General features: G+C 52.1%; 1 protein-coding gene across 1 annotated transcript in view; it reads right to left on the bottom strand.

Annotated features, from left to right (window-relative positions):
- PRDM6 (PR/SET domain 6) overlaps positions 1-5092 on the bottom strand; it is a 58359-nt gene extending 53267 nt beyond the window's left edge. Inside the window, exons 1-2 of the mRNA XM_078861865.1 lie at positions 5046-5092; positions 2640-3274 (exon numbers count right to left, since the gene is read on the bottom strand). Of these exons, the coding sequence (XP_078717991.1) occupies positions 2640-3274; positions 5046-5092 (682 nt within the window). The remainder of the gene's footprint in view (positions 1-2639; positions 3275-5045) is intronic.
- Positions 5093-23348: the final 18256 nt, after the last annotated feature.

Genomic DNA, 23348 nt, shown 5'->3' with positions numbered 1-23348 from the left:
CGTGAACACGCACACGCGTGGACCACGTGAACACGCACACACGTGCACCACGTGAACACGCACACGCGTGGAACACGTGAACACGCACACACGTGCACCACGTGAACACGCACACGCGTGCACCACGTGAACACGCACACGCGTGGAACACGTGAACACGCGCACGCGTGGACCACGTGTACAGACACACGCGTGGACCACGTGAACACGCACACGCGTGGAACACGTGAACACGCACACGCGTGGACCACGTGAACAGACACACGCGTGGAACACGTGAACACACACACGCGTGCACCACGTGAACACGCACACGCGTGGACCACGTGAACACGCACACGCGTGGACCACGTGTGCAGACACACACTGAGATCACAATCTTAATTTTAATATGCTCCATTAACGTAGATGGCGTTAATTGCCCCAGTTTAAATAGAGATTCTGATGCTGTGGCGCAGTGCGCTAAAACAGGACGCTAGCACTCCCCGAAAAAATCATTGTCTTTCATTCACGTAATGAAATGCATATATATGTACACGTACATACCACAAAGCGAAAGTTACAACTCGAGTTAAGCAAGCGCAGCGCGGTTATCATCTGTTGGAGATCGTCTCGAATAGTCGCGTGGAAATTCCACGCGACAATCCATAGGGCAACCGGCGTTGCCTTTGCAAAGTGGCACGGAATTGTTGTGAGTTATTTGAAGGACCAAGTGGAGCCGAGACCGGGACTGGGACTTGAACTCTCAAACCTTCTCATTGCGAGCCGCATTACGCACACTGTGTTCACACAGTTAGCTGTCCAGACACACAAGGCAAAGATCCCCCTATAACCTTAGCAGACTTTTTGGGCAAATGCTGTTATTGAGAATCTATGAAGGTCGACACGGCACGCGAGGTGGTGGGTGGCCAGCACCACGCCCGGCCGCCTTTGTCTCCCGAGAGGCGAAGTTTACACATCACACCAGGTACTCATTTGAGGCTGAGTAGACCTAGAGGAGGCCCAGAAGCGGTTCACATAATCGTCACTGGTGTTGTCCGTAAGCGGAAATCGACGCTGAGTCGCCGGATTTGTAGAGCAATGCGCTAACCACTGGGCCACCGCTCCCCACGTCCAGAAACACCCCCCCCCCACACACGCATACAAAGGCAAATATCCCCTGTATAGCCTTAACAGACTTTGGGGGCAAGTGCTGTTAGCGAGCACCTATGAAGGCCGTCATCTTACACGAGGGGGTAGTGTGGTCAGCACCCGCGTCCCACACCGAATTAAGTAACGCACTCATTTAAGCCTGAGTTGACCTAGAGGAGTCCCAGGACCATTTCTGATACTCATCACCGATGTTGGCTGGACAAGTTCTGATTGCGCGTGTCACTCATAAAAAAAAATTGTGGCCATGAATCGAACTCAAGCGTCCGCGTGCGTCGTGCAGTGCTGGGACCCACAGAGCCACCGTTCACCACCACCACCACCACGTTGACGTTGCGTGCCCACGCAAACAAAGTCTGTTACACACCGTGCTCTTCAACAGACTGTTGGGGCAAGTGCTGTTAGCGAGCACTTATTAAGGCCGGCACCGCGCGCGAGGGTGTGGGTAAATCAATGTAGGGGAGGCCCAGCATTGGGTTCAGATCATCGTAACCCGTGTTGGCTGTGAGTGGGAATCGAACTCTTGTCGCCGGGGTTTCGTAGCGCAAAACAAACTACTGCACTACCGCTCCCCCTACCCACACATTCAAACACTTGCATACATAAACACATCCATACGCGCGCACAGACACACATATATACTGCACATACATAATACACATGTACACACCAAAAACGCATAAAGTATATACATTCACATGCGTGCATACCAAGATTCCCCCTGTTGTTACAGCCGACATAGACCGCTGGGGCAAATGTCGTTTGCAAGTGAGCGTCTGTGACGGCCGGAGCGATATACGTGGGAGTGGTGCGATTAGCGGCGCAGCTGTTTACACACAGCACTGGGTACTGATTTTATGGTCGAGTCGACCTAGGGGAATATCCAGGACAGGTTCAGATGTCACTCGCCCACTGATGTTACCCGTTGCTGGGAATCGGACCCGCGGGTGAGGAGCGTAGTGTGCTAACCACTGCACTCCCCATCAGTGACAAAGTTCCTCCTGTTGTGATATCGACTGTTGGGACGAGTGCGGTAAGGGTTGGTGTGACCAAAACCACGCCCGGCCGCCTTTGTATCCCCAGTGATGATGTTTACACCTCTCACCAGGTGCAAATATTGACTATAAATAACCTTCAACAAACTTTTGGAGCGAGTGCTGTTAGCCAGCACCTATTGAACCGACACGGAACACGGGCGGGGTGGTTGGCCAGTACCACGCCTGGCCGCCTTTGTCTCCCCAGTGCTGATGTCTACACACCACACCGAGTACTCATTTGAGGCTGAGTCGACCTAGGGAAGACCCACGACCGGTTCAGATAATTGTCAACGGTGTTGGCCGTGAGCTGGGAATCGAACTCGGGTCGCCGGGTTTCTAAGCGCGGCTCGCTAACCGCTGCGCCACCGCTCCCCGTCACGCACACAGACGCAGCAGACGACACAGACAGGCGCGCCGTGCATCGCTCCGCGCTCTCAGCCTCTGCTCTCTCACGGTTGCTGGTGTCGTCGCCGTGGTTATTCACGGGGATGATCTCCATGCGCTGCTGCCCGTACAGGTAGTAGTCTAGCTCCTCCGCCGTGAACGGGCTGCTGGCCTGCACGAAGGCCCTCTCGAAGGGCCCCGCAGTCCGCACGCTCGGTGGGCCCTCATTGTGGCCGGCGCACGCTGGCCCCGACCCGGCCATGTCAAACAGCACCTGCTGGCCGCCACGCATCGGCACGACGGCTGCTGCTGCGGCGGAGCCGGGCATGCACGACTGCAGGGTCGGCTTGCAAGCTTGCAACTGGAGCTGCAGCAGAGTGGGCCCTGCTGCCGCAGCTGCGGCCGCCGCTGCCGCTGCTGCTGCTGCCACCTTTGCCTCCTGCGTGGCCTCGCTGCCGCCCATGGCCAGAGGGCCGGGCTCGGATAAGTCTGGGAGGTGCAGGTCGAGAGAGGCGCGGGGTGGTCCCGGGTCCTGCGCCGCTGGGAGGCCGTGTGGAAGGAGCTGCTGCTGCCAGTGACGTACGTAGGCAGCGTCCACCTTGAGGAAGGCCGAGGGGTAGCTGGCCGTGGGCTTCATGATATCCTGCGCGCCTTGCAGGGACCCGTCGGCAGCCGGGAAGGGCCAGATCTCCTGGCGGATGGCGCTGCCGGCACAGAACGAGTGCGGTGGCGGGTTAGAGTACACGCGTTCATGTGTGTGTGCGCGCGTCTGATTATAGGCACACTCATTTACACAGAGCAAACAAGTTTGGACGAGAGTACGCGTGTGTCTGCGCGTACACGTGATATTGTACACTCGCACGCGTCGCGTGCGAGTGCCTGCGTGTGCAAGAGCACACGCAGGCAAGTACACATGTGCGGACAATCTTAGTACGCGTGTGTGATTACGCACGCACAGATCTACATTAAACACTGTCGGGGCAAGTGTTGTTAGCGAGCACCCATTGAGTACGGCACAGTGCACGAGGGACTGGTGTGGCCAGCACCACCCCTGGCCGCCTTTGTCTCCCCGGTGCTGATATGAGTACACCGCACGGGGTATTAATTTTTGGACCGAATGGGCGTGACAAAAAAATCATGCTCGAAGTAAGTTGTAATTTTCGAAGTAAGTTGTGATTCCCAGACGGCGCTGATGTTGGCCGGAGCTGGATATCGAACTTCAACCGCCGGAGTTCGGGGCATAAAACATCAACCGTGGGGCCACTAATCCCCACAAGCCCCCCCCCCCCCCCATGACCTTAACAGACTGTTGGGGCAAGTGTTGTTAGCGAGCATATATGAAGGCCGGCACGGCACACGAGGGGGTGGTTGGCCAATACCACGCCCGGTCGCCTTTGTCTCCAACAGTGACGATGTTTACATATCGCACCAGGTACTAATTTGAGGCTGAGTCGACCTAGGGGAGGCTCAGGACCAGTTCAGATAACCGTCGCAAAAGACAACGACAAACACGCACGTGGCTGATATTTTGTTGAACGAGACTTTAGCTATGGTGTGCATCAGGCGAATCTTGTGACAACATCTACGTTCATTAATAGAGTATGGTTTTTAGGAAATTGGCGAGGAGGATGGTGGAGGAGACGAGAAGGGACAATTTACTCGGATATAAATTGTGCACTTATCATCTGTTAAGCATGGGTTCGGACACGACACCAGCTGAACACGTGCAGTGTGTTGTGAGTCCTCAAATGTACTCTTAAAGTGAGTCCGTGCATCCGTATGAAGTGAATCGCTTTGCTCTATGTATAAAGTGCAGCACGCTTGTTCATGAACATTACACATTACGCACGACAACCGTATTCATGCAAACACACACACACGGGTACGCATTCGTAGCTGTGTATATATAATTTATGTTTTATAAAAAAAAAAACATTTCCGAGATTATTGGTCATCAGACTACATTATGACTCAGTCGGAGGTGCCCGTAAATCCCAAAACAAAATTACGCGTCAGCAAAAGAGAACCAAACTGCAACTTATTGCGAATTCGCGACAATTTTACGCGCATGAAAAAAAAACCCACGTGACGATTTTACCACGAGGAGGAAAGTTTCGCCCGAGCTTCAAACACTGCGCTGGTTTTGACGCTCGCCATCCAGCCTCGCAGACGGTGCATGCCCCTCGCAAAGCGCACAGAGCCCCCACAAGCACGGGTCACCCAAACGGGGTTTTCTCAACTTTACCACAGATTCCTCTGTAACAAACGGACCGTCTTCACAACATAACATACACAATCGATCTGTTACACTCGACTGTACCAATTGCTTGCGATATGCGAGTTTACATAAAAATGCGTAAATTTCCAAAGCGTCCCCAAAGATCTCGCGGCGCCGTTAAAACCCGCCAGTCAGAACCGTCGCGCGCGACCGCATTGAGCGACTTTGACTTTCACCCGCGCTCTCGCAACACATACCTCAGCTCCATGCAGCCTCTCTGTGCCATGTTGGTCGCGCAAGACATCTCAGAACCCTCCGGCGCGCTTCACGGATCGAGCAGGGCAAGTCGAGCCAGGGGTGGCCGCATGACCGGAGAGGTCGCGGCTGCGGTGTCGGTGCCTTCCGTACGAAACAAACACGAGGCCACACCGTGCGGAGTTTTTTCAAAGCAAGAATCAGTGGAACAATTGAGCAGTGGCACCTCGGCTGTGGATAATGGGGCGTGAGGTGGATGAGCCACGGGCGAGGCGAGCGGCGGGCCGAATCTGGTGGGCACGCGCGCTTCGCGAGACGCCTGGCGCTCTCTCCAGCTCCACTCGCGCAGAACGCACTCCGCTAACTCATCTCCTCTCCACTCCGAACCCTCCCCACCACCACCGCCACGACCACCACCACCAGCAGCAGCAGCTCCGGGCCCTCCCCCGCCTCTCGCGAATCGAACCCCCGCCTCCCTCCCGAGTGCCCCCGCCTCGCTGATCTTTAAAAAAAAAAAACCTCTCCCTTTTTCCCTGCTGCTGTTGTGTTCCGCCGTCTTGAACACGTTGTGCTGGTGGTGGGGGTACGCCAGCAGGGCAATTCAGGGTGGGGGGGGGGGTGGAGGGATGTGTAGCCCCTGAGCGCGTCTCTCCTCGTTTACATCTCGCACAGAACCCGGCACTCGCTCGCTGCCAGCCAGCCCGAGCCGTGAGAGCAGCAGCCCCGTGCAGCGCCGCTCCACGGGGCTGCATCCACAGCAGCGGCCACGCGGCCACGCTGTGGGACTAGCCCGTCGCGTCTCGCGCACGCACTCGTGTTGTCGTCGAGAGGGTAGCGAGAGAGCGAGAGGGTGGGGGGGGGTGTGCGTTGGTCGGCATTGTTTACGTGTTCATGTCGAGGTTGTGTAAGCGAGCCAGTGGACGACTTCAGGAGTGGCCACATCGCAACCGTGAATATCTGAAATGATGCGATCGAAGCGCGCGATGGTCCGTGGAAGAGCAGAACCATCCATACAGTCACTGGATGATACCAAATACAGGCAGGGCCCTGTTTGATAGTGCGCTTATATAGACGCGGTATACATGTGGATTTAGTCGACAGTAGAATTTGTTATTGGGGGGGTGGGGGGGCGGTGGCGCAGTGGTTAGCGCATTGCGCTGTTAACGGGGCGGGCTGAGTTCGACTTCTGGCCACGGTTGGCTAAGATGAGTGGGAAGTGACATCTGTCATTGGGGGAGAGTGCCGCCTTCACCAGTCTGCACTGACCAGCCTGATGAAGTATGGTCAAACAATCCCCATGACCGAAAGGCGTGGAGAGGAGGGGAGGGGGGTCATCAAGCAGTAGCGTGATAAGTGCGACCAGTCTCGTGCGTAAAGTTTAGGAGACATTGGCTGGATCGTGTTGTAGCCACCTTGGTGCAACTCTATTTGTGGTGCCTGTAAGATTGATGGGTGGGGTGATGTACCGCCACGTGGATGGTGAGGGGGTGGGCACGCGTGTTCTCACCACGCGTTCTCACCACGCGTTCTCACCACGCGTTCTCACCAAGTGTTCTCACCAAGTGTTCTCACCAAGTGAGTGGCAGCCTGCAGCGTTCTACGTGCGCTGCTTGTTGTGTTTCGTGTTGCTGTCATTTCCCCCGCACCTCCGATTAGCACGGCTGGCTACGTACGGTGTGAAAGAAGTTCAACAGACAGTACTTACATACGTACTCTCTGGTTCTTTGGGTAAAGTTACGTAGATTAAAAAAACCACGACATTGCGACCGGTAAAGACGGACGCTTGTGTTGCGACCGAAACGTCGTGTTTCTTTTATTCTATTTTTCTATCTACGCGACTTTACCGAAAGAACCAGAGAATATAGATTCCTACTTATATACGGTTGGTATGGCGTCAGTGTCACTAAATACTAATTAGTCAGGCACCTGTTAACCCGCGACCCAACGTGATACGACGTCACCTTGCCCCAGTCGTCCGTGCCGTTGACTGCCTACCCCTGTTGAAGTTCAGCAGTAAATCACCTTTAACGTTTTCCTCTGCCCATGACTGACACTGTGTGATTCCACTTCGCGTTGTTTTGCATTGCGACCCAAACACTGTCACGAAGGCTCATAGACTCACAGAGAGAGACCCCCCCCCACACACACACCTACCTACCTACCTTACGGTCGACTGCCCGTAGAAGAAACGGGCCCCGTGATGTCTGTGTACCGCGTCTATTGATGCAGTTGCATTTAGACGCGAGATGAATCCACGTTGCATTGTATTTGCGTTGCGTTCTCACCGAAATCATCAGCAATGGCACGAGCGACGGCGCATTCTCATTGAACCCGGGCAGTTTATAAAATCGCGCGCCGCGTTCGAAAGCCACCGAACTTAACGATTCACTTCCTCCTCTCGGTGGCAGTCGATGAAAAGGGAGGATGGACTCACGCGTGGCTGGTCGCGGCTGTGCCGTACAGCTCGCTCGTGTGGTCTCGGCTCGGGCCGTGCGCTGTCCGACAACATTTCCGATGCGTTCATCCCTGAAGACGCTCCAAGCACGTGGAGCGAAACGTCGGACATCACGCATCTTCAGGGCGGTGACACGCCACCAGCGGTAGCGAGTTCGCCGCTTGTCGGAGAGGTTCACGGCTCGAATCCACCGGCCGCCCTGATTAACACTGCGGTGTGTTTTAACCGAACAATTACTTACGCGTTGTGAAAAAGAATAAGAACAGGGTTTACCCTTTCTGGCAATCAAATAGGTGTTAAGACGTCCAAACACCAAATAGAAACCTTGTTGGAAGGAATCAAGTCTGCATTAACCACACGTACTTGTGGTGAGCATGCAAGCAACACCATTCTCTGATAAGTAATATACGTATTGTCTGATTGGCCCGGCCTCGCCAGTGTCAGAGCAGAGAACGATGCCACAAGGCGAACACCGTTGTCTGTTTCACAGCGAACCTTGACGGCTCCCGTGAAGTCATTCGCAAGAGGAGGCCATTGTGAACCGACGTCATGGTGCAACGGTTGTTTTCGTTTACACGTGTGAAGATTACTCAGTTTAACACGCAGCCTTTCGCGACCAATAGCATCAATATTACAGGGTTTGTTTGGGTTAGATCGCGTAAATATAAATGGGTCGTTAAACCCGCCACCATCCGACACAGCCAATTATAAGGTTTTTAACAAGTTGCCATGTTCTATTGAAGGGACAAACTTTAATAATTGGCTGTGTCGAGTGGTGGCGGGTTTAACGACACATTTATATTTATGCGATCTAACCCAAACAAACCCTGTATTATGGATGAAGATTACTCAATTGGAATATACATGACAATCATCGCCCTCCCCCCCCCACTACAAACATTTGGCAGGACCCTGCTGAAAAGAGGGTCGTGGGACTCTCAGTGAGGCGTCCCTGGGCAAAAACACGTGACCATCGCGCCGAACAGGCACGCGGCACCGTTCGAAAACGCGTTCGAGAGCTCAAACTGCATTGCTTTTTCAAAAGATGAACATGCACACCCACCGCTCTGGCCTCGCTTATGTGCTGTGAAGAAAGGCCATTGCACGAAACGTCGCCTATTATTATATTTTTTAAGGCAGTGTTATTGACGGTTATGTTACGAGTTATTTTATTATTATTTTTATTTTGCAAGTTCCAGAATCACGTAGACCACTGATTGTCCAATTTGACTTTAGAGTGTGCTGCACGTTCCATTAAATAACTACACGTACATATTATAGTATACAGGCGTTTGTCAATCCTCTGCTGAATGAAGACATGCAGATGTCGTGGGGGTTATTTGACCATACTTCACCGCACTGATCAGTGAGCGTTGCTGAAGGGGTTAATGAGGTTTTACTCGCGGTTCAGGTACCGCTTGCCACTGCTGTCTGTCAGCCTTAACGGGGAATTGAACTCAGGTAGTCGGGGTTCACAGCTCAGTGCACGGATCACTGCGCCACCGCTCCTTCATATATTCGGACCTTTATATGTAAATAGAATCAATATGAGCTATCTTCTTGGTTCTTTCGGTAGAGTCACGTAGACCTACGTGACTTTACCGAAAGAACCAAGAAGATGAATCCCTGCAGTCACGAAAGCTTTAAATCGAAATATGAGCTATCTTTAGCCGATGCCAACAAATCGTGCCATACAAAGGTACACGTGAATGAAAGGCGTCTGAGAGGTCGCAGTGGATTGACCATGGCTGCTGCTGCTGCTGATGATGATGATGATGATAAAACGCACAAACACACACACACACCCACACACGCGCACACCTTACTACCCAGAGCCGCCGCACACCTGCGCTAGCGGACCGGCGGGTTGCGCATTGAAAACCACTCGACCGCAAAAGGCCAAAACCCTCCCATTGGGCCGCGTGCTGCGGAATTAAGCGACACGGACGGTGCCGCTTAGGGAAGGCGCACTGCACGGAGGTGATATTAATGCCCTCATACGCCTCATATTATATATCCTAAAGTGCACGTCGCGTTTACTTAGCGCCGGCATGAGTCGAATATTGACGTCGAGCTCCAGAAAGAATGTTCGTCAACCACGTGTGCCCTCGTGCATCATCGTCAGCAACAAGCAGCAGCAGCAGCAACGTCTTCAGCCAAGCGTGACACATCCAACGCGATATGAAGGTCTCCCCAAAGCAGTCACCATCTCTCGCGATCCACACAGCATCGGCGCACTATTGCTCATTTTATCGCAACAGCACCCCACTTGAATCCTATGCGTGCTATATGAAGAAGGGCGATTTGCCCGAAACGTCGCCTATTGTGTTGTCCTTTTAAGGCCACAGTGTTATGAACGCATTTTGTTGAGTTTACATTTTTTTACTCCTTCTGCGTAAAATGCAACGTTTGTGATTATGTTTTTTTAGATTGTACCACGGTGTTGTCCGGCATGACGTCCGACGTTTCAGTTATAGAAGAAGCCCCCCACCCAGGGCGTTGAGCAATACGTTGGACAAATCGTGCCAAACAACACGTGCGTGCGTGTGTGTGTGTGTTCGGGGAGCGGTAGTGTAGTCGTTAGCGCGCTGCGCTACGAACCCGGCGACCTGAGTTTGATTTCCGGTCGCGGCCAACACCAGTGACGATTATATGAACCGGTCCTGAGCCTCTCCTAGGTCGACTCAGCCTCAAATGAGTACCTGGTGCGGTGTTTAAACATTGCCGCTAGGGAGACAAAGGCGGCCGGGCGTGGTGTTGGCCATCTACCCCCTTGTGTGCCGTGCTGGTCTTCATAGGTGCTCGCAAACAGCAGTTGCCCCAAACATTCCGTCAAGTGTATACGGGCGATCTTTGTCTTTGTATGCAACGCTACATTTAACTTAATAGGCTTAGCAGTTAACCGGTGAGCTATTAAATACATTGACAAACACCACCCCCTCCCCTAACACGGGCGACTATGAGATTTAAATATGATCCGTATACCGTAGTTGGGCACGTAACATTGCACATTGGCGCTGTCCATACAAAGTATTACGTGCAGTGATTGCTCGCCACATGAACGCGCAGTGGACGACGTATGATTCATAACAAAGTGGATAAGAGCAGCGTAGCGGGCATATTGCATCTCTCACAAAGGGACTCACTAATTGGGCGATATCGACCCCGCTAAAAGGTAAAAACTACAGCAGCGGGCCGTGTGCTTTGGTTGGGTCAACTTTCTGACCAGGCAATTCATCACTTTGCCTAAGATTGATTAAAGGGAACTAAAATAACACAAAATCTGATCAGTCGATATGTAATGCCGCCAACTAAGGGCAGCGGATCGATACAACAGGGCCACTTAGGACAAAAAAAATAATCGTATTATTCTTTGAAACAAGCGAATTGAGATGGGAAAAGATGATTTGGTATTTTGTGCGGCATGTGCCGCGTGGCTTGTAGTGCATTAATGGTGGTGGTGGTGGCGAAAGTGGGGAGGTGGCCACGGCACCACCGTGGGAGGTCAAAGGGTGTTGATAATTGGGGATGGGGCCTGCAGACTCCGAGCCTGAGCAGCTCGTGCCAGGCTCTTAATTGCCTCACTCCTCAAATTGTCACCTCTGCTAATGAGCGATCGCGTCGTGCCGCACTACAGCCAGCGGCACACACATTAAGAGCTTTGGAGACATGTCTGAATGACGCCGTGCGCGCGCGCGCGTGCGTGTGCGCGTGCATTTCACTTTAATTTGTTTTGCTATGATGCTGCTCGTTGTGTAAAGATCGCACGCGGACTCGCTGCTGCTGATGTGTTCTGGCGGGAGGTCTCCAGCCTCCATTCTCGGATGAACTTGGCACCTTCACTCCCGTGGACACTTTGGGATGTTGCTTGTGTTTCACGGCTGGCACGCTATGCATGCATCCGCTCAGCATATCAATTGCCGCTGTCAACTAAATGAGATCACTTTTTAAAATACAATTATTAATTATTATTATTTTTTGTTATCGTTTCCTTGAAGCATTTATGGACGTAATTTTTTCAACCTGTCATTCTCGCTTCTTGGCAATAATGATTTTTGTTTTTTTTTGCACGGAACGTCGCTCGCGTGACTTACAAACAAATCATTAGTGCCCCCCTCTCTCCCTCTCGCTTATGTGCTCATGTGCACATGAAATGTCAGCAGGAGAGCGGTGGCGCAGCAGTTAGCGCTACGCCGCGCTACGAACCCGGCGACCCAGGTTCAATTCTCGCTCATGGCCGACACCCACCGGTGACGATGATCTGAGCCGTCCTGGGCCTCGCCTAGGTCGACTCAGCCTTCAAATGAGTACCTGGTGCGGTGTGTAAACATCACCACTGGGGAGACAAAGGCGACCGCGCGTAGTTTCTGGCCACGGCCTTCATTGGTCCTACTCGCTAACAGCACTTGCCCCAACAGTCTATTTAGGCCATACGGGTGATCTTTGTCTGGGGGAATGCTGTCCAGTGATAACTTCTTGTTCGTACTCGTCGTCTGAATGGAGTTGTTTTTGTTTACTAATTCACAGCTCTTTCTCCAATCCACCGCTGGATGGAGGCCTCTCCTCCACGCCGTGTTGTTCCATGGAGGTTGCTTGGGCATGCTTCACCACGCTGGCGCGGTGTGTGTCAACATCGCCACTCTGGAGACAAGGGCAGCCGGGCGTGGTGCCAGCCAAACCAACCCCCTCGTGTGCAGAACCAGCCTGAGTCGGTGCTCGCTAACGCTGGCCCGAGACTGAATTACTCTGGGCAAAAGTGAACGTATTAAGGCTATGCGTATATACAACTCATGTATGTAGATCTCATGTATGTGTAATAAACGACTGGACCACGATGTCTGGCTCAGTGTCCTTTATTCGGTTCGTGCTGTACACCCACACGGCTGTCTTTACTCTGTAGCTTCTCCACGGTGCTGACTCCAATGTCGGCCAGATCCACAACAGCAGCTCCGCTGCTGTTTCTCTCACACAGCCCCCCTTGGCTGTACTCGCTGCAACTCCTCTCCCTCCGCAGCTCTGACAGCCTCTTGCTGTCTCTCTCTCTCTCCGCAGCTCCTCCTGGCAGCCACACCGCTGCCTCTAACATGCAGCCCTCTCTCTCTCTCTCTCCGCAGCTCCTCCTGGCAGCCACACCGCTGCCTCTAACACGCAGCCCTTCTGGCTGTCTCCTCTGCAGCTGCACACCACTCCGCAGCTTCCTCTTATCTTCGGGGTTGGCTCCCGATGGCCGTCGGCGCCCCCCCTCTCCACACTCGCCCGCGTGGCCTCACTCTTTTCCGCTCACACCCCGACTGCCTTCCCCTTCCGGTTTACCCGCTTAAGGACCCGAACCTTCCCCCAACGTCACATGACTCCACCCCCCGTGACGTCACATCCGGAAGGTCGCTTACGCCCGCATTACACCACCCTCCCCCGTAGAAAAATCCCAGCCGACCTCGGCTGACCAATAGCAAATCGTAATGCGGCGAACCGAGCTTCCCCCCCTAAAGGACACTAAGCATACAATGTAACAGCAAGAACAACAACAACAACGCAATTAACATCAACGAACGTACAAAAAGCATGCAATAAATACAACTGTAAGAAAAAAATAACAAGACAACAACAATCAACGAAACGTAAGCGATTTGGAACGTGTGCGGGTCGCCGGCCCGTCCCGGACGGTCGGCGGCCCACTCGCAGAACGGGAACGCGATGAAAGTCGAGGAATGACAGGGGGTAATCCCCCTGTCGCAGCTGGAAGTCCACCGCCGTCCCGTGTCTCTAAAGAGTTAGTCTTGGGCTTGTCCTGTGACCGTGCCCGCAGCTGGGTCGGAAGGGCTGCAGGGCTCGAAGGTCCCGCAGACCTGGCAGGCGTCCTCCGAGCAGGGCCCCTCGTCCCCCGCAATGTCACGGCCGGCCTGTCTGGAACAGGTACGACAGGCGCTCTAGCAAGATCAATGGACGCAGGCAGGGGAGAGTCAGCAGCAACAGACCCCGGCAAGGCAACATTGGGGGATGACGCATCATGTAAGGGAGCAACATATGGTTTCAAGCGCGACATATGCACAACCCAGCGACGAGACCCAATCTGGACGCGTGCTGACTGTGGGTTGGGAACCGCAATGAGGCGTACGGGACCATGCCAGGGTTTGTGCAATTTCGGCGAGGTCCCCGGACGTACCTGTGGACAATGAAGCCAGGCTAGGTCCCCAACCTTCCAAGGGCACTCCCCCTCAGACCGTCGCGCATATCGCTCGTTCCGGGCCTGGGCTTTGGCCGTAGCCACGCGGGCATTCTCCCGCGCCTCCGTGACTCGGCGAACCGTGTCCTGAATGTATTCAGGAAGTGGTTTACGAGGTCCCTTCACCCCAGTTCCCAATTGCACATCCACCGGCGGCACGTTTTCCCGACCATACATAAGGTAAAACGGCGAATATCCTGTAGCCGCATGAGGCGTCATCCTGTACGCCGAAAGCACCCCGGGGATGTGCAGATCCCAATCTGATTGTTGTTCACTCACGGTATGGCAAAGCATGGCAGACAATGTCCTGTTCAGCCGTTCAACCATACCATCCGTCTGCGGATGGTATGGGGATGTCCGTACTTTCTTAGTCCCAAGGCCCGCGCACACTTCCGCCAATAATTTAGAAGAGAAATTCCTGCCCTGGTCCGTGAGGAGTCTCTCAGGCGCCCCCTTATCCATAATATACCCAAACAAAAAGGCGTCGGTAATGGCCGCGGCCGACTGATCGGGCAACGGCCAGGCCATCGGCCAACGGGAGAGGTACTCAACCCCTACCAGCAAATATTTATTACCCCTCGCCGATGGTGGAAAAGGTCCCAATATGTCCAGTGCCACCAATTCATTGACTCGAGACACCTGAATCGACTGGAGAGGCGGCACGTAAGGATGTTTCGGCGGCTTACGTCGTGCACACGCAGGGCACGCGCGCACGTGCCCTACGACATCTGTCGCCATGCCGTGCCAAAAATAATGACGTTGCAACGTCAACAAGGTCTTCTGCACCCCTAAATGTAAGAGAGTGTCACAATGGAGGCTTCTAATCAACTCGAATCGCAAGGACGTTGGTACCACCAGGCGCCAACGTTCCTGGAACCCCTCCCGCCACATAAGCAGACCATCTCGGAGAGCGGTTTGCGGCCCCACAGCCGTACTCGGACTCCCATTGTCCTTAGTAGACCGCTTCCGCAAGGACACCAATGACTCATCCATCATCTGTTCCCGGATCCAGACAGACCGCGGCAGATTCAAAACCCCGTCAGCCGGTCCCGGTTCCATCGGAGTGTCCGACTTCTCGACGGCCAACGTAAGCGGCTGAGGGGGGTTTGGAATCGGCGAACACCTATGCGTCCCCGACTCACATTTACAAGGGGCGCGCCGCGGTAATCTGGAAAGTGCGTCAGCGTTCGCATGGCGCACTCCCTTCCGATGTTGAATTCGGAAGGAAAATTCCTGTAGCGTGTCCAACCAACGTGCCAACTGTCCGGATGGCTGGTCAATTTTAAGGGCATATTGCAAGGCCGCATGATCCGTACGCACAATAAAAGAACGACCGTAGAGGTATGGTCGAAATTGCCGTAGAAAAAAAACAACCGCCAATAGTTCTCTGCGAGTGACACAGTAGCGGGTTTCCGCAGGAGACAAGACTCGGCTACCATACGCCACGACACGCTCTACACCCCCTTTAGACTGTGATAACACCGCCCCAATACCTGTGTCACTCGCGTCCGTATCAAGAATGAATGGGTGATCGAAATCGGGATAATCCCCTTCTGGCTGTCTCCTCTGCAGCTGCACACCACTCCGCAGCTTCCTCTTATCTTCGGGGTTGGCTCCCGATGGCCGTCGGCGCCCCCCCTCTCCACACTCGCCCGCGTGGCCTCACTCTTTTCCGCTCACACCCCGACTGCCTTCCCCTTCCGGTTTACCCGCTTAAGGACCCGAACCTTCCCCCCACGTCACATGACTCCACCCCCCGTGACGTCACATCCGGAAGGTCGCTTACGCCCGCATTACATATGTATAATTCATGTATGTAGAATCATGCATGTATAACTCTTGTATATATAACTCATGTATGTACAACTCATGTATGTAGAACACATGTATGTATACAACTCATGTATGTAGAACTCATGTATATAGATCTCATGTATGTACAACTCATGTATGTAGATTTCATGTATGTAGATCGCATGTTTGTATAACTCATGTATGTAGATCTCATGTATGTAGAACTCATGTAAATAAACTCATGTATGTAGATCTCATGTATGTAGATCTCATGTATGTAGGACTCATGTATGTAGGACTCATGTCTGTATAACTCATGTATGTAGGACTCATGTATGTAGATCTCATGTATGTAGATCTCATGTATGTAGATCTCATGTATGTAGAGCGACTTCCACGACACGTCGTATAGAGGGTACTTCTTCTTTATTACTCACACTGGGCACAACACAGGCCAACACTGGTTCTTCCTGACACCGAGTACAACTCTAGGCAATAACACCTCCACTGGCTACACGGACAGCCGATCACACGGCGTGGTCCCCTCGCCCTCACTCGGCCACGCCGCTGGCTGGCGGCGTGACGACGACGGCGATGGAAATCACGCAGGAGATCTTCCGCGTGGCCGGACGACGAAGAGAGATGTCGGTGAGCAGTGACGCACCCAGGACCCCACCCATGAGCCCCGAGCCCCGGGTCCACTTCCCCTTATATCCCCCCAGGCGTGGCTAGGCCCCGCCTCCGGCCACGCCCTCTCGTGGAACCTTCGAGCAAGTTCCCGGAGCATCTCGGCTAACCCCCCACCAGTTACCTTTGCCCCAGATACACCTCCTTCTCTGATTGGTTGTTACTTATGTGCCCGTACCCGTGAATCCCTTCCCAGGCCAGCAGGTGTCACCATGTCAATACACATGTATGTATGTATGTGAGACCGAGCGATGACATCATCAGGTACTATTGGATGGAGTGTTCACAATGCAGGATTGTGACGGGTGGCGAAGACTTGTGAGGGAAGGGGGGGGGGCTGCGCGGGGGGGGCTTCATCTAGCAGTGGATTGATCATGGTTGCTGGTAATGATAATTTGTGTGCAGTCCGTCATGTAGGAACAAAAATATATATTGCGCGATTTGATGTATTGTATGTACGTTGAACTTCGTTCGCGCCGTACGTAGCCTTAAACGTGCAAATCAGAGGTGCGTACTATGGGTAGCGTGACATGTACTGCATCTCTTGATGTTAAATGTTCTGCAAGTTTATGTGACGTTATGTTCAGCGCAACACCTGAGTTACGACAAGGCAGAACAGGTTAATGACGCCGCGTGAAAGCATTTAACTGATTTTATCTGAGCAGGTGATTCGATGCGTGTATTTACTTCAAATATAACGCCATAGGTCTTTACCTTATCACGGGAAAACTGCAATTTAACAGATGCAATACGAGACGTTCCAACAAAGAAACGCTTGGACATGGAAATGTTAATAACAATGCTCATTTTTCTATTCTTGGTTCTTTCGGTAAAGTCACGTAGAAGGGAAACAATATTTTTTATATTTTTATTATTTTATTGTTTCCCTTGTACGTGACTTTACCGAAAGAACCAAGAATATGAATCCCTGCAGTCACGAAAGCTTTAAATCAAAATACAATGCTCATTGTGATGACACCATTATGACAGCGGCATTATGCAATCGATGGTTAATTTACAACATTCTTTATTATACACGGGGGAGCGGTGGTGCAGTGGTTGGCGCACTGCACTCTCAACTCAGCCCCGACAAACGTCACGGGGGGTGATATATGAATCAGTGCCGGATTATCCTAATAGCAAAAGTAGCATATGATACGGGCACTTTCAAGGGACCCGCGCTGAATGCTTTCAAGCTATCAATTCCGGTTCAGTGATTCTGCACTTGTTCTATTACTATAGTACTATACTGCCTTCAACTTTAATTAACGACTGTGTGTTTAAGGTTAGCAATTTGTCGTATTATCTGGCTGTATAGAAAATTAAAAACATACAATTACTTTACTATGCAAGTAAAAAAAATTGTTTTTTAATATTAACGTTTATTTATTTATTTAGGGCCCCTTTCTAACTGATGCTACAGGCCCCGCACGAGCTTAATCCGGCACTGATATGAACCCGTTCTGAGCGCCATACCTCCAATCACTCAGGTGGTGAAGTATGGTCAAACTATGCCCAAGAACGAAACGGCGTGGGGAAGCCTTCATCCAGCAGTAGATTTACAAAAGCTGTTGCTTGTGATGATGATGATGACGGCGATGATATATAGCAGAATAACCAGGCTGTGTGTGTGTGTTCTTGTGTTTGCTGTCACTTAAAGGGCAAAGCAGCAACAATAATAAAACACGAACTTGACTTTTGTACGCCGCTCGCGAGCTAACGCGCCTGAATGGCCGAGGGAAAGTCACTCGGAATTCACGTCGCTGTATTCGAAAACAAATCTCTAAAACTGCCATAAATCCTCGGGCTGACTCCAATTGTGCCGCTTAAATTAGGGCTGACGTCTCCGGTCGCGTTTTTCTCCCGTGATTAATAGCTGTTCGCATTACACACACACATACAAAATGTAGACGAGCTTTGAAAAAAAAAATCAATGTCTTTACCTCCCGGATTCATCATCTCTCTCTCTCTCTCCGTGGGGCAACGCGTTTAGCGTAGGCGTCCCTTCCTCCTCCTCCTCGTCCCTATGCTGGGTGACATTTTGGCTCCGTCCCGCCAAGCAATTAAAACGTTTTCTCTCCGCCTTTTAATTAATTAATGGCCTCCTCTGGCCGCGGCGCGCTGACAGAAGGCCAATAACGCGCACTCGCCGAGGGGCTTGAGTGTGTGTCACGCAATTCTTGCATCTCTTTATGGACATCAATAAGGCGGAGGGCCTCGGCGCCGCGTGGTCGTCCCTAATTAATCTACGAGGACTTGGTGGGCCGCTCTTAGAGCTGCCTCCGATTGTCAATATGTCAAGGGATATTTATGAGCCACCCGATGCCGTTGTCGACATGAACCAAAAAACGGTGCCCTCGGATATTGAAGCCGCGGCGCCGATATGACGGCGCCAGGACACGTGAGTGTGCGAACCGCGCTCGCAGCACTTGCCCCAAAAGTATGGTGAGCCTATAACGGGGGAACTTTGTCTTTGTACCGCGCCGGTGACACCACAGTGGAGGGGGGGCGGGGGGGGCACGTGCGGGGGCATCTGCCAGTCATCTCGGTCAGTCAACCCATGGCACCTGGGTCTGTCCCGTAACCTTCTGCCAGCAGCGAACCTTCGTCACTTCATGTGGCCTCAAGGTGCACCTAGCCTGGTACAAGCCGCCACTAAGTGACGTCACCGCCACTTAGTGACGAACGGAAGTTGTTGTTGTTGTCGTGTTTGTACCTTGCTGTGTGCAAGCGAAGAGCCGAAATGTTGCGTAAGCCCTTGCAGAGCAAGGGAATCACACAGGTGAGCGTTCAACAATCGTGATTAATAGCCTCAGCTACGAGGCGCTTGCGTGTGGGTGTAATGATTGCAACGACAAAGATCTTTAAGACTTTTTTAATGGGGCAAGTGCTGTTACAGTCTTTTGTCGTTTCACTGCTGGATGAGGGCCTCCCCACTGGTTAGGTGTGCAAAGGATCGGTTCAGATGTCAATAATCGCTCACGATAGATCGCTATACACCCCCCCCCCCCCCCGTGAAGGATGACCTATAGCATAAGACAAAGATCCCCCGTCTAGGCTTAACAGACTATTGGGGCAAGTGCTGTTAGCAAACACCGATGCAGGTCGGCACGGCACACGAGAGGGTGGGTGGCCAGCACCACGCCCGGCTGCCTTTGTCTCCCCAGTGGCGATGTTTACACACCGCACCAGGTACTTATTCGAGGCTGAGTCAACCTCGGGGAAGGTCCAGGACCGGTTCAGACAATCGTCACTGGTATTGGGCGTGAACTGGAATCGAACTCGGGTCGCCAGGTTCGTAGTACAACGCGCTAACCTTTGCACTACCGCTCCCTACAATAATATTGACACATCGTCATCATAATCATATTTACTGTACTGCATATATACGACACAAACACACTGCGACTTACAGAACAATGTGTTATTATTCTTAGTAATGTGAGATTTCATAGATTTCTGCAACAGTTTTGCAATGTTAATATATTGTTTAACAAATGCGTTGAATATGCAAAATGTAATAAATAACCATGTTGTTGTACACGGTTTACAACATTGACTCTTACGCCTCCAACGTGTATGGCCAAGACAGTACACAAGATGCATTGTGTACTGCCCTGATGGAGTCTTGTTCACGACAAGTCAAAGATCACGCGACTTCCTGTCCAAATGAGCATGGAGGTAGTAACCAGATAATCCCTGCGTAAGCTGTGGAAATTCCACGTTCCTATGACAGGGCAAAGTAAATAAAAAATTATATCCTGGATATATATAAAAATATCGCCCAGCTTCACCGATAAAAACATTTACGCGTACGCATGGACTCTTTAACGCTTTCCATTATGCGTTCGTCCTTAGAAGTAATACCGTAGTTTAAGAACGTAGAGAAGTATATTCTTAGGTTTTTTTCGGTAAAGTCACGTAGGTAAAAAAATTAAAATTAAAATTAATAAAAGTAAAATAAAAAATAAAATAAAAATCACGACGTTTCGGAGGCAACACAAGCCTCCGTCGTGATTTTAATTTTATTTAAATTTTACTTTTATTAATTTTTATTTTTTACCTACGTGACTTTACCGAAAAAACCTAAGAATATGAATCCTTGCAGTCACGAAAGCTTCAAATCTAGAACGTAGAGAAGAGCAGGGCAAAAATACCCTCTAGAGCAGCGGTCCCCAACCTTATTGGCACCAGGGACCGGTTTCATGGAAGACAATTTTTTCACGGACCGGGGGGGGGTCATCATTGGCTCTTTCCCCCTTTTCAAAGAAGCTCTCCAACCACATTTGTTTTTAACTCATGTTGGCTAGGGGTTAGCAGCTTGTGGGCTCACCAAAACTGTGACAAGTTCGCAGTGCGGGAAAGAGGCGCGGAGGAAAGTGGGCAATAATAAAATGATTGGGGCGGGCCACGCGCGGACTCACCGCCCTCACCTCCTGCTGCTGCTGTGCGGCCCGGTTCCTAACAGGCCACGGGCCGGTAGCGGTCCACGGCCCGGGGGCTGGGGGACCCCTGCTCTAAAGGAACTTTCCAGAACTCCCTCGAGTGGAGGACCTTCTGCCGGCAGCAGCGTGAGAAAGCAACTGCAGGGCTGCACCTTTATCTTTTTGACATGGTTCTGCGGCCCAGGTGTTCCTTAGTTCAGTCGAGAAGCCTTTCAACCCTCGCCGATCTCCCTGTGCGTTGAACGGCGCCTTCATCAGTGCAGAGGCATCCTCTCGTTCTGCACCGTTGCACCGAGCAGCGTTCACCTTGGGCCGGAGTTGGCTACCTGAGGCTCAGAATTCGCACGCCGGCCCTTTAAGGACTGCTTTGTGACTTTGTCTTTCTTTATTATGATTCAGGACCGCCACCGTCTCGTATTCACACGGCATCGCGGCTCTTGAAATATTGAGGGGGTTTTTTTGTTACCTAATTCGCAAAAAAACCCAAGGCTCTTCTTGTTATTCTAGTTACCGATCCCCGGCTGGTGTTAAATTAGGAATACTTTTCGATCTGAAAAAATTGCTCGTTGCAGATAAAGCTATTTTGGTGAAATACGCAAAAGCTGCAAACATAAATACGTGTTAACTATTCGTATGATCACCATTGGAACCTTCTTTGCCAGTAGCAAAATATTATAATTGTTTTTTACCCTTTTATCTGGCAACAAAACTGACACCTTTTTTTTACAAGGAGTCATGTTTGCATTGACCACAATACCTGCGGTCGGAATGCAAACAAGAAACACATCTCTGATAATGTATGCACTGTCCTTGAAATTGATTGGTCCACACCCAAGACAGCTTTCTTCAGAGCCTAGTCTCACATGGTATTGGACCAGATGACGCCAAAAGGCGCCTTTTGGCGTCATCTGGTCCAACACCATGTGAGACTATGGCGCCTTTTGGCGTCATCTGGTCCAACACCATGTGAGGCTATTCGTATGATGTTCACAATTATACCGCGGGATAGTGTTCAGAGTGCAAGGGGCGTCGGGATGCAAGCACATTGCAATGGACTGTGAACACTACTTCTTAGCACGGCCTAACTATTGTTGTGATATGGTCGCGTGACCCTTACGACCCGCGTGGCGTGGGGGAGCCTTCATCCAAGTCGGGGATTGACCAAGGGGCCCATTCTCTCTTTTTCCTTCACCCCCCCCCCCCCATCAGCTGTCCACGCTTCTCTCTTTCCCCGCAATCGCAGTCCCGCAAAAGTTTCCAGGGCGCGCAAGATCCTCGCTTACGTTGTCGATCTATCGTTGTTGTTGTTGTTGTTTTTGTTGCTTTCTGTTTACACGGATCGGTCTCCAAAGGGCCCAAACGTGCACATCGTTGCGTCGAGTCGACCGCGTAAAATGCAGCTCCGATTGTAGAATTTCACCCACCAATGTCCATCCGTTGCAGTGCCTCCCCCTCCCCGCCGCGCCTAAGACGAGACGTCACTTGCTCCACACGCTTGAAGGAGGAAAAGAACACGCAGCCGTGTGTAGCTCCAGGTTATCTCTCTCTCTCTGTCCCCCTCTCTCTCTCTTTTTTAAGATCAGAGGAAACAAGAAGATGCTCGGTTTAGTCGGCACTTTGCTTCGTTCATCATTTCGTTTTTTGGCACTGCTTTGCTTTAGGTGCTCCCCCCACCCCCCTTTTTAAATGACAGATTTGACGTTTTCTGTGCTACTTTCTTCGTAGACACAAACATCAACACGAAGAAGCACGCGTCTGCTCCTCCTCCTCCTTACCCCGTCCCTATCTTTCTACCCCCTCTCTCTACCCCCTCTCTCTCTCTACCCCCTCTCTCTACCCCCCTCTCTCTCTGTCCCCCCCTCTCTCTTTCGTTTTTTTGGCATTGCTTTGCTTTAGGTGCTCCCCCCACCCCCCTTTTTAAATGACAGATGTTACGTTTTCTGTGCTACTTTCTTCGTAGACACAAACATCAACACGAAGAAGCACGCGTCTGCTCCTCCTCCTCCTTACTCCGTCCCTATCTTTCTACCCCCTCTCTCTATCGTCCTCTCTCTCTCTGTCCCCCCTCTCTCTACCCCATCTCTCTCTATACCCCCTCTCTCTCTCTGTCCACCCTCTCTCTACCCCCTCTCTCTACCTCCACTCTCTACCCCCCCCCCCCTCTCTACCCCTCTCTCTATACCTCCCTCTCTCTTTCTGTCCCCCCCTCTCTCTACCCCCTCTCTCTCTCTACCCCCCCCCCCCCCCTCTCTCTACCCCCCCCTCTCTCTCTCTACCCCCTCTCTATACCCCCCTCTCTCTCTACCCCCTCTCCCCCCCCTTTCTCTACCCCCTCTCTATACCCCCCTCTCTCTCTACCCCCCTCTCTCTTTACCCCCCTCTCTCTCTACCCCCCTTCTCTCTCTACCCCCCTCTCTCTCTCTCTCTGTCCCCCCTCTCTCTCCACCCCCTCTCTCTCTACCCCTTCTCTCCACTCCCTCTCTCTCTCTACCCCCCCCTCTCTATCCGCGCGCGTAAAGAGTTTCGAGACGCGATTTGAGAATGCTCCTAATCGCTATGCCCCGGCGGAAGCGTGACATTTAAGTGTCGTCGCGGGCACGAGGCGACGCCTGTAATTACCTGCGACAGCGGGGCAAGACGTATGGGTCCCGCGAGGAACATCGCAGCGACGGCTGGCGGGACAGCTATGGATGCAAAGGGC

The sequence above is a fragment of the Lampetra fluviatilis genome, chromosome 13 (genome assembly GCF_964198595.1).
Source record: "Lampetra fluviatilis chromosome 13, kcLamFluv1.1, whole genome shotgun sequence".
NCBI classification, from domain to species: domain Eukaryota; kingdom Metazoa; phylum Chordata; class Hyperoartia; order Petromyzontiformes; family Petromyzontidae; genus Lampetra; species Lampetra fluviatilis.
This window is presented reverse-complemented; position numbering and strand designations above follow the sequence as displayed.